The sequence below is a fragment of the Triturus cristatus genome, chromosome 9 (assembly GCF_964204655.1).
Source record: "Triturus cristatus chromosome 9, aTriCri1.1, whole genome shotgun sequence".
Taxonomy (NCBI): domain Eukaryota; kingdom Metazoa; phylum Chordata; class Amphibia; order Caudata; family Salamandridae; genus Triturus; species Triturus cristatus.
Window position 1 is genome coordinate 347,161,138 of NC_140592.1, and position 12,553 is coordinate 347,173,690.

The window sequence follows — 12,553 nt, forward strand, 5'->3', positions numbered from 1 at the left end:
GAACTTACTTGAGTTCTTTAGCAACGTCATTGTGTTGGGAGTCTTCCAGTATCTCTGGAAGGCTGGTAATGATGTCGTGCTGGATCTCTACTGGAGCAACACTTATGAGCTGCATTATCTTCGTGGTGAGGTCCTAGAGAGTGAGACACACCAACAAATCTAGGATCAGCATAACAATTGTCATTAAAACCAAGTACTATAGCACAACAGGCTTGTCATAAGAACTGACAAGTCTATGTCTACATCAACGGAAAACATTGGCAATTCACACATTCATTAAATCACCCACCACTGGATCTCTATTTTCTTTGTATTTTCCCATGGTCATAAATGTATTATCTAGGTACAAGTACATGTTATGATTGCCATCACCAGCTTTTGACAATCATGAACGAATGGCATTTCTTTTAGTTCATATATGTGTAGTAGTGAAGGCACTCATACTCTGAATCCTCTAGGTATATACTTGAGCCTGCTATTTCTTCCTTATATGTCTGTTTCTATTTCCAAGTGAACAAACGTGTGACTGCAATCATCTTTATTTAAACCTTCATACATAAACACATATGAACAATGAACATGCTCCTGTAGAGTGAAGTTCAAATGACCCATGCACAAAAGCAAACACACACAAATGCAAGCAGTCATACAGAAACACACGCAATGTACACCTAGATTCATGACTGCACCCTTGCTACATGCCACTTAAAAACACATAATAAAGGTGGTTGTGAAGATCAACACACCAGAAACTAAAAATAGAAAAGTTACATAGCTTTGCAGACTCCTCGCCTTATGAAAATCCTCCAGGCACCAGACTGGATCTGGAAATGTTTCCCCAGCAATACAACTCAAGTTTTACCAAATAGGGGAACAAACCCCCACCGGGCGTAATGATCTGCATCCATTTTTTTTGTCCTGACATTCTCTCCAGGGCATTTCGTGGACTAAAATTTCATCTCAGAGCAGATCATCATTTGTAATTTTATTGTAAGATTCACAATTAAAAAATAAGGGTAGAGAGTTGACAGTACAAGGGCAAGGGATGAAGGAATATGGGTAAGAGATAAAGATAGCGATTGGAGATAAGTACTTAGAAGTAAGAGAAAATGGCAAAGAGCTGGGTAAAATGTGAAGAGAAAAGGTGAAGGATTAGAGATTAAGGCTAAAGTGGTATAGTAGTTAAGGGCTTTAGGGTAAGTGATTTAAAATAGAAGATTAAGGGTAAGGAGTTAAAGGCATCTGATTAATAGTAAGGGGGTAAAGAGGAGGGCAGAAGCTAAGGGTAAGGGGTATGGCTAGGCATTAAGACTAAAGGGGTAAGGGTACTGTTTAAGACTAAGGGGATTAGAGATTAAGGGTAAGCATACGCTAAGGGTTTAAGGGTAAGGAGTTTAGGAATGAAGAGTAAGAGGTTAAGGGTAGAGAGCATGGGATTAAGAGTAAGGGGTTAACGATTTAAGGTCAAGGGGTTAAATGGTTAGATATGAACGGGTAAAGAAAGGTAACAGGGCAAAGGGTAATGGGTAATAGGTAAAAATGGGGTTTAGGTGTAAGGATATAATAGTAAGGAAAAATGGCAAAGGCTGAAGAAGTGAAGGATAGAGTTGAAGGGTTAGGGAATAATGCTAACGTGGTACAGTCATTAAGAGCTTTAGGGTAAGAGGTTATGGGTAAGGGGTTAAAGGTTTAAGTTTAAGGACCTAAATGGTGAGGTGTGAAGGGGTAAAGCACAAAGGGTAGGAGGTGAAGCAAAAGAGGCAAGGGATTATGGGTAAGGGGTGTGAGACCATTAGCAAACTGGTGTTTTAAGCATGGAGAGGGGCGCGAGTCATGCCGTATGTTATGTGTACTGGTAACCATAACTGGCGAATTTCAGTAGTTTTGTGCATTTGAGCCAAAATCCTGAAAATCATATATCACAAACTTCTGTGATCCTCCCTCTGAAGAGCAGGAAAGGCTTCTCATAGTTCCTGTCTAGCACCGGGACTATGAAGGCCAACCTTAATGTGGGAACAGGATGTAACTTTTGGGAAGTGATTGCGAAGCAATAGTCGAGCAGGAGGGTCATGGTGCACTGAACATGTTTTTAACCAGTTCTGCGGCCCCCAACTTCACCAAACACTCATCTAAGTACAGAAACCCACAGACTCCTGACTTTGAGGTGAAGCCACCACCACAGCTAGCATCTTTGGTCAAGACCTGTGACTGACTCACCAATACCAACATGCAGAACCGTAAACTGATAATGATGCAACCCAACTATGAACCTCAGATGCCCTCTGAGCACGAAGGACCAGCAGGTGAAAGTAGGCATTATTGCACTCCAGAGACTACAGCCACTTCTCCACATAGGGGGTCAACAAATCCATATCCTCCTGAATCAACAAATTCAAGAGGCAAAGGCCTACAATCGGTCTCAGACCTCTGTCCTTGAGGACCAAGAAGCAAAAGGTCACCACTTCAATGGACTTTTTGTTTAGCAAGGAAAAAGTCGGTGCCTCCAACATCAAGGCATTAGCTAAAAAGCACGTCCTGGCAGAGGGAGGCTGCACCAGGAGGGACAGGAAAGAAGTATGTAATAATAATAATAATAATAATCTTTATTCGGTTTTTGACATTGTAAAACCATAAAAGATGTCATGACATACACATATTCATAGTAAAATTTGCTTAAAAATGTGATTAAATATACAGTTAAAAAACAAAAGTGTATGTAGTTTAGGTAATACGGAAATTAATTCACTATATTACAGATTGTTTCTGTGCCTCATAATAAACTTTAAAAAATTCAGTACATGATACACTGTCCATTCGGAGTCCAAAGTTTGAAGTGCCAGCATGGCTGGACGGCATTGTCTGTGGCCCCATTTTTTTAATAAAGGGATTAGCCAGATTTTTCGATGGGTATGGAAGAACTTACAAAACAATACTGTGTGCATGGTGGACTGTTGTGAACGATCATCACATGGGCACAGTTCCATCTGAGTTTTCCAGTTATTTTTTTCAGGAAATGACACTAGTCTGAAGAAGAGGTTCATTCTGAACCTTGTTAGGAGCATCTTTTCATAAGTGGTGATCTCCAGGGTCAAATAGGGCTGGATATACAGGGACTGCTGTGTCATAATTGCGTGGATGACCGATTTTTTCGCAATCAGTGATGCCAGTCTAAGGGATTCCAGGTGGCTCAAGGCAACTAGTTTCAATTCCTTTTTAGATATTTTCTTCAATTCATCTGGCGTGTGGTAGTATTTTTCTAGACCCAGATCGGAGAAAAAATGTCTTACGTAAGAGAGCCAAGATATTTTATGGGCGTAGTCCAGATCCATGGTGTCGCGTAGGATGGTAAATAAAACAAAAAACAAGGAGAGGTTCGTAGAGCCGAACGCAGATGGAGAACTAACTACTGCATTGAAGACAGGAATAACTACAAATCCACCAGAAGCGCATATCATGCTCTGATTAAACAAGCCAAAACCAACTTTTACACCTCGGAAGTAGAAAATGCCAGAAACAAACAAAAAACTATTTTAAAATTGTTAATAGTTTTAATAAACCTAAAATATTAGAACAAGAAATACCGCCTTCAGAACAATTATGCAATACCATCGCAGACTACTTTGAAAACAAGGTATTAGCACTCACCAAGGATTTCATCACCGCTGAAGTTAGGGTTCATGAGGAAAACGTGGAAAGGGACAGACTGGAAACTTTCCTGCCCATTAGCCTGGACGAGACCCATAAGGCTATCTTAGCGGCCAAGTCAGGTTCCCCGTTTGACCCATGTCCTCCCGCACTGCTACATATGATGGTGGAGGTAGCTAACCCTGTGATTAACAGCATTGTGAACTCCTCTTTGACCACAGCAACAGTCCCAGCTGAATGGAAGCTAGCGGCAGTCAAACCATTGCAAAAAAAGCCACTCCCTGATCCTACCACCTTATCCAACTTAAGACCAATTTCCCTTCTCCCTATGCTGTGTAAAATCACTGAAGCCTGTGTAAATAAACAGATTACCAAATTCCTGGAAGGAAATGAAGCCTGGCATCCCAATCAATCGGGTTTCAGGGCTCAACACTCCACGGAAACTGCCCTCCTGCTCACCTCAGATACCATCCGCATGGCCCTGGACCAGGGTAAGAAGGCTGTCCTGATTTTATTGGACCTGTCGGCGGCCTTCGACACTGTGTCACACGCCATTCTGATTAACAGACTTGAAACCTCTGGCATTTCCGGCACAGTGTTGGAATGGATCAAAAACTTCCTGAGTGACAGGATACAAGTAGTTACTCTCGGAGAATTTCGCTCCAAGGAAAAACTGATAAAGATGGGCGTTCCACAGGGCTCAAGCCTCAGCCCAACGCTGTTTAATGTCTACACCGCCCCTTTAATTAAACTAATATCGTCATTTGGAATTGATGTAGTCGCCTATGCTGACGATACTCAATTGATATTGGTTCTGGACAAAGACACACAGGAATGGGAAGAAAAACTTAAAAACTGCCTCACGGCAACCTTTGATTGGATGAAAGTCAATCATCTAAAATGCAACACAGGCAAGACAGAAATCGTGCCAATGGGCCCAAATAACAACTTCACGCCCAAAACCTGGTGGCCAGAAAAGGCAGAAATCCCACCGAACACAACCCAATCGGCACGAAACCTAGGGATTACATTTGACAGCAATCTCTCGTTCAAGCAGCAAGCCTTGAAAGTGGCAGGTAACTGCTTTGCCATTATTAAAGGACTCAGGAAGTTTTTCGACCTCCTTCCTCTTGAGGCTAGGAAGACGGTAACAGTTGCTTTGGTGACGTCGCGGATAGACTATTGTAATAGCCTATATGCAGGTACTACAAAAACCACCACACATAAACTTCAAATGGTGCAGAATGCCGCAGCTAGGTTAGTCCTTAAATGGCCGAAGAAATCTTCTGCATCATCTGCACTAAATACTCTACACTGGCTCCCAATTAACAAGAGAGTCCTCTTCAAAATACTGATTATCACCTTTAGAGCCACCCATGCTCTGGGACCAAAATACCTACAGCAGAGATTCGCCAGATACCATCCCTCTCGCAATCTCCGTTCATCTAGCTCTAATCTCCTGTCAGTACCTAGGTTCAAGCTCAGCACAAGAGGTGGCAAATCCCTTCCAGTACTTGGGGCAAAAGCATGGAACACTCTTCCCCTCGACCTTCGTGCCCTAGACAAGGAAAAAGATTTCAGAAAGGGACTGAAAACCTGGATTTTCAAGCTACAGGACTCCCGCGTTAGAGCACTAGTGTAACAGTTGGGTGAGTTCCATCCACTCCCTACCTGTTTCCTTCATCACTAAATCAGTATCTGGCGCCTTGATGCTCCCTGGAGTGACTGCAGCGCGGTACAAATGCTATTTTACATTACATTACATTTACATGTAGCGCTGGCAACAAGCTGAGTCCCCCAGCAATCCATCTCCCAATTGGTGGAAAAATGGGAGACTGACTCACTTGAAGCTGGTGATGTGTGTGGGGGGAGGGCGGAGATTCACAGTGGTTTTGATCCCACGAAGCCTGTGAAAAATGGCAGGGACAGGAGTTGCGGTTGTTGTTTGTGATGGCATCCCTTAGATCTATCTAAGCCCTGAAAAGAGCAGTACATTTGTTAGGGTGTCTGCTGTGAGGGTTGTGGAAGAAAGGACTATTGCACTCTGGATTTGTCCTAAAACCTCTAGCACTGTTAATGGAAATCCTTCACCACAGAGGTCAGACCTAGAGAGCATGCTGTGCCAAGGAGCAGTCAGCCTTCTTTCCAAACAGCTGCTCACTTTACAAAGGCATGCCCATCCTAAAGATGTCCAGCAAGGCCTGCAGAAAGCTTCAACTTGACCTGGATCAGCTGATGGAATCGGAAACTCCGTTTTTAAGATTAGGAAGGAACCAGTGTCAAGTCAGTGAATTTTCCTAGGAGTGGGCTGTTTCCTTGAGGAAGAAAAGAACTTCTTGTTGCTATGGCATTGATTTTTAATGGAGGATATTAGGAAATCATTCCCAAATAGGGGACTACCTGAAGGAGAAAGAAACAGCTATAATGTGTTACTGTCGGTCTTAAAACAAAATAACACAGCTTCCTGCTTTCTGATGATCCTCGGTGCATCACGGAACAGGATTTGCTGACAGACTGGTCATTTGGGAAGCCAAAACATCACAAGGAGACATAGTGCGTACTCGCAACAGGGTTCATACCCTGACATTTTTGCAGCAAGCAGTTAAAGTACTTTCCAGCAAAGCTGAAGAACCTTGTTGTTGAAATGCTGAAAGGAGCGCAAGACCCGCTACAATATGGTGCAGAAAAAACAGGAACTATCACCAGTGCGCCAGTCTGCAACTTGTTTTTTAAAATCCCAAGACATCACATCCTAGTCACGTGGGCTCCCAGCTGGACTCCTGTGATGCTCCCCAGAGAAGCTCAAGAGCAGCTTCAAGGAAAAATATTCCAGATCCAGTCTGGCATCCAAAAGATATCCATAAAAGGGGGAATCTGTGGGAAGAGGTACGCATCAGAATTGGTATGATGCAATTTCATTTGTGAACACCTATGAATAAACAAGGACCAAAATTAAAATGTCCCTCTAGTGTGGTCGCATCAGAAAAAGAGATATGTCACTTAGCTATGATTAATGTTTGAACAGAGGATGGATTTATGGTGATAAAAGAACATTTAGATTTTGAGCAACAGCAGTTAGCACCAACATCAAAATGAACTCCTGAATTTTACATTGACCTCCTTGTCACTGACATGTTGCCGAAAAGCAGGGATCATCACTGTTAGACCTCTTCATTCATTCCAAATAGTCACTTTCCAGAAGACCTCTCTCTGGGCCCCTTCCCTTGTGCCATAAATCAGAGGGTACAAACAAACAAAGCAAATGGAGAAGCTACAGACTGGGTGCAGACCCCTGGAAGAAGAAGAGGCTACTCGTTTATTCCTAAGCACCAGTTGGACCACATCTAAAATCCATATAGTTAGCCTCTCGGTCCAAAACACACTCCCAGAAATAAAATAACTCCCTTAAGAAAATGAGGTGGCAGTCCATTCCTCCTCTTCATTCTCCTAGATTCAAACAGTGTCCCGAGTCCCTACTGTGTAACATTCATCTATGGAAGGTAATCACATTTCAGAGGAGAACATTGCTGGTTCTGCGAGATGTCATGGCATGGTAGTCACTTTTAACCTGCTTCCTCTGCTGCTGAATAACGTCACAACCTAGAAGTGACAACTATGAGAACAGTGTTTATGTACCCACCTTGACACTTGTTTAATTCTGTTCGCATGTATTCTTACCGGAAGGGGCACATTTCTGCATACAAACTAACCCTTAATTCGCTATACTAAGGATAGAAACCACGTAGCTTACTATTCGTTCATCCACAGCAACAAATTACCCCCATTATCAACATCCCATCGTCTTCCACTAAGAATGGGATTTTGGGAGACTTTGCAGCACCCCAAACGTTTGTTCCTGATATCTTACAGACAAGCACTTGTAGGGTCCTGCCCCACTGTTCAAGGTACTGAAGTGCCTTTGAGGTGCAGTAATTTTATAAAGGTGTAGTTATATATGACTACGTTTCGAAACACGTCTAAAATGCTATTCTAATACGAATTACAATTAGGATAACATTTCATCATAGATATTGTTACAAATAAAGTAAGAGGAGTACTGTGCTCATTTTTACAAGAAAAAATACATTTAAAAACAAGAAACTGAAAAGCAAGAAAAAATATATATAAAAGACATCTGAACGATCAGCGAGGATCAGGAACTTCGGATGGGAAAACAATCCAACGCCCTGTTCCAACCCATTACAATCCATGTTGCGGAGGACAAGGATTAACATGTGAGAGATTCACTTGAAAAATACAAACATAAGCAAACAATATTTTTTAAAACCATTAAATGATATCAGTTGCATTGTATCTTACCTTGCTGTCGACGATTCTGTCAAGCCATTTAAATTGATTGATAATGAGTCTGGGCAAGTTAATTCCATCACTGCCAACGCTACAGAAATCACAAATCAACAAAGATTACTAATGGAATTTTAGTAGAGACAATGAAACAAATGTCATCATCTATCAAAGACAATTGACAGTGCAAACTAATTTCAAAGATTGCTGGTTACAGTTAACATGTTGTTCATTAAGTGGATGTCATTTTCTTGAGCCCAATGATTGAGCTTGGAGGTGATAAATTAAGTTTACTATACTTCTCCACCTGCCTGTGACTAACAGTTTGGTACTTTGCAGTCAATCTAACAACTCCTCTTCCACCAAACGCACATCAGTTTTAGTTAATAAGACCAAATGGCGCATTTATCGCCGATGGACTGTAAAAGGCACTATGCCAAACTGCTGTCAGGGCTTGTGAGAATGTACACATCGTCATTAATTCCAGATAACTACTGTTTTGACTCTTTGTGAGGCATCTGCATCGTAGAGCTATTAGTACGAGACTGAAAGTGACATCACCACGGGAACTTGTTGTATGGTCAACACCAAGCTTTCATAAGGATTCTCTTCATGGGTAAGGACACCGCCAAATACAACCTGAGAGATCAGCCTTCAGCTGCAAATGCCTGACGTACTATTACATAAACTCATTCTAAAACACAGAGAACATAATAAAAACAACTTATGTTCAAAGCATTGCGATTCCAACAAACATCATATCAAAACAACCCATCACCTATCACTGCCACGTAAATAAGTCTATTATTAACAAATCCTTCCTAATTCCACGTAAGGTTATCTTCATTCTCACTGAAATAGAAGGAAACATTATTAAAACCGTTAATTAACCCTATTATATTCTCTTCAAAAGTATTCTAAAGCCATTTGACGATTCTTCTGGCGTATCTCCACCAGCTTCATCACCCAGCTCAACTTCACCCACCTTGCCATTCTCCCATTCTCAATACCACCACATTTCTACTCGCTTCCTGAATTTGTGAATGTTTTGAATAGTTAGAAAGACCCTTCCCCACATGCCTGGGAAACTTTACCCGCACCCATCCTCCTACCTTTCACAGAAGCTAGAACACAGCATGTTTCTTTTTACACCATGGGTTGTAACTCTTTTGATGTGATATATTTTCCATCAATTTCTTCTTGGCCACCTTCTTCCTTTTTACACCAGACCTCAACCACAGTGTAGAAAATGTTCGTCCCAGCATAACTTACTCTCATCAATTCAAAAGATGAAATCCTAGTCACAGTACTTGGTACAGTACAACATGGCAACATTATCTCTCTAACTGATTCTTATACTGGTTCTCACTCTGCCACCGCCATGTGTACACAATCTTTCACCATCTGGTTAATCGGTCATGCCATTAACTTTTGGCCACTACAAACACTGTCCTCAACTGTTTCACTTCTACTTTCCAAAGTAAATCCCCCATCTCATTGGAAGTAAAATAAATTCATTAACCATGACATCTTCGCCTGAAATTCCTCCTCTGGAAAACACACATTTTAACAAATCCACTGCAAGCTTGACAATAATCGCACCAACACACTTGCTGTTAGCCACCCAGTGAAGTAATCAACCATTACTATTAAATGTTATTCACTGCAAGGTCCAAATCCGTCCCATAATACGCAAAGTTTTCTCACCCCAAGCTAACTTTGGTACTTGTAATGGTAATTAGTGAAGTTACCTGGTTACCCTGGACATACCTATCGCTCCTTGCACAGTTAACACCGTCTCAATACATTGCTAAACTTGCTGTCCATCCCAGGTCACCAATAAACCACAACTTCAATTAAGCTTCTCACACTTCTTCCCAGAGGACCTTAATTTACTAATTCTACTAACTTGCTTTTTACTGCACTGGTAGCCAGTACTCTGTTTCCCCAATATATTTTGTCTTCACAAACACAGTTTGTCCCAGACATGCAGAAAAACATTTTCATCCTCTAATACTCCTTATCGGACCATCCATATATTGTTCTCTTTCTAACTCCGGTCAACCATTCATCATCGTTATAATCTGCCTCTCACTCTTCCTAGTCTAATGCCAGCCCTTCACATTTTTTATCGTTCCTCCACTCTCAAACTAACAATCAAGTAAACTCAATACAGTTAATCTTGGAAGGAAATATTGCACCTTGTTTTTATTCCAGTGAAAAACTCTCCTGAAAAGGTTTTAAAAACTTCATGCATTCCAATCAACCACCAATCACCGGCATTTTCCTCCCCATCCTTCAGCAAGTAAACATGTGTACAAATGGTTTGTGCTCCATCCTGGACACAAAAGGGTTCCAAAGATAACATTTTGACTATTTCATTACCCCCAATATGCCAAAACCCCTGTCTCTACCAAAGAGTAGTTTTCCTTTTTACCCTTAAAAGTCCTCGAGGCAAACGCAACAACATGTTCTTTTCAATCTATCATCTATGATAACACAGTACCGAGAACCTTGGTATTAGTGTCAATTGTGAGCCAATACCGTATCACAATTCAAATCAAACCTATCTAATCATGTAGTATTGTTCACACCTTCTTGTAGCGCTTCAAACGAGGGCACACACTTGTGTTCACTGATATTTCTTGCCATATTTCTCTAAGGCATGTACTATATGAGAAAATCTGGTGACTAACATAGTAATATTTTGTGAGCCCTGGGTACAATCTTGCAGCATCTTTGTTATGTGAAGCAGGATCTGTAATTGACTTAGCCAAGTCCAATTTAGGACGAATGCCAACCTTTGAATTCATTTGTCTCAAGTATTTTGCAGATGCAATTCTAATGCAACATATACCCAGATTTACAGTCAAACCACTTTTCTGCGCTCTTTGCAGGCCCTCACCCGTCACCATGTCATGATCCTCCACATTCGTGCCAAACACTAGGATGTAATCTTAGAAGAACATCACATTTCCCACTCCCTCGAAAAATTGTTTTCATAGCACTGTGGAAATCAGCTAAAACTGAAGTAAGTCCAAAAGGCATCCACTTAAACAAGAAAGCATTTAGAAGTGTTACAAACAAGGTAAGGTGCTATGAGAAGTTATGCAGTCTCACTTGGTGATAAGCAAACAAAGGGTTTAATATCCCCAAAACACCTGCTTTTGCTGACAGCGCGAGAGCCTCCAAGACACTGGGAAGAGGTTGTAGACTGGCCCAAATGTTAAAATTTGGGTCTCTTAAATCTACACACATATTTCACCCCCAAACACAGATGCCAAAACCACCCTATTCAGTAATTCTAATGACTATCTCCTCACTTACACCATTCATCAATAATCTTTCAAACTCTGTGTCATGTTCCTCATCTAACGAGAGAACCAATGAAAGACATTGTAAACAGCCAGGGTTGTTAATTTCTTAAAAAATATGTTATGGTCAAACCAGTCTAGCCATCTCGAACTATCCTTAAATACTTGGGGAAATGTGCAAGCACATCCATCAAGACTAGCATCACTGGTTCACTAGTATTCCAACTCTTACATAATACCCAAGTCTCTTCGATGATGTCAACCTACCAATACAATCTCACCTTTTCACTTTATTCACCTTCAGCACTGAGCTCTAGTATACATCGTCATTCTCTTTCAAACATTTCTTCCTTCAATAACATATAGAGACCTCAAACTCTCAAGTACTATCACATTATTGTAGTTAAATAGCAGATCAAAGTCAGACATAATAAACTCCTCTTCATCAATCATACCTAATTTACCTACTTATAAAAAAACCTTCCCCGATCTGCGTCTATACTCATGTTCTGCACTTTGCCCTCCCAACTCACTCAGGCATGAAGCCTTTCGTTTTTACCTACATTTGCAGTATAAAGGCGTTTTTAGCACACAACTGGTAGAAACATGGTCTGCGTTATCACACCTAAAGCACCACTTTATCCGTATCTTTCGGCACTATCTTCTTATCAGCTTGCTTTAATGGTTTACAGCATTTGTTTTCTTCTCTTCGTACCCTCTGACTGATAATTTGGCAAATCCCACTTTCATTTCACCAGGAACAGCACCAACCATTTGATTGCAGGTACAGCCTTTCATTGTCCTCCTGTGCTATGGCTACTACTTCCATAAGGTCCAGATTCTTCTTGAAGGAATTCCTCTTGTACGTTTTGGTTTCTAGTACATCTCAATAATCGAGCTTAAATCAGTAAATCAGCGGGAGGTCCAAGCTCACATGTCAAAGCCGGGTTTCTCAATTTTTCTACATAGTTCTTATCCATTTGTTTACCCTTGCAATCCTGCATAATATATATGCCTGTCCAATTGATGTTTATCCTTGGTCCGAATTGCTCCTCTCACATCCTTACAGACATGTCATACACATCACTGTTTTACCCAGCACCATCTCCAATATCTCATTTTGTAAAAAACTATCATGTATATTGCATGACTCTATATCTAGGTTGTGTAATAGCACATTATATTTAGATAATGGGGAAAACTGTTACCCTTCAACTGTTATTAACCTCTTTGATGCTGAAGCTCTTCCACACACAGTGCTAAACCTTTTTTGTTTGTTTTTGTTTTAA

General features: G+C 41.0%; 1 protein-coding gene across 2 annotated transcripts in view; it reads right to left on the bottom strand.

The window, feature by feature from the left end:
• FANCD2 (FA complementation group D2) overlaps positions 1–12,553 on the bottom strand; it is a 1,050,809-nt gene that overhangs the window by 952,961 nt on the left and 85,295 nt on the right. For both annotated transcript variants that reach the window (XM_085625116.1, XM_085625117.1), the window contains exons 8-9: positions 7,966–8,044; positions 9–133 (exon numbers count right to left, since the gene is read on the bottom strand). In XM_085625116.1, the coding sequence (XP_085481242.1) occupies positions 9–133; positions 7,966–8,044 (204 nt within the window). The remainder of the gene's footprint in view (positions 1–8; positions 134–7,965; positions 8,045–12,553) is intronic.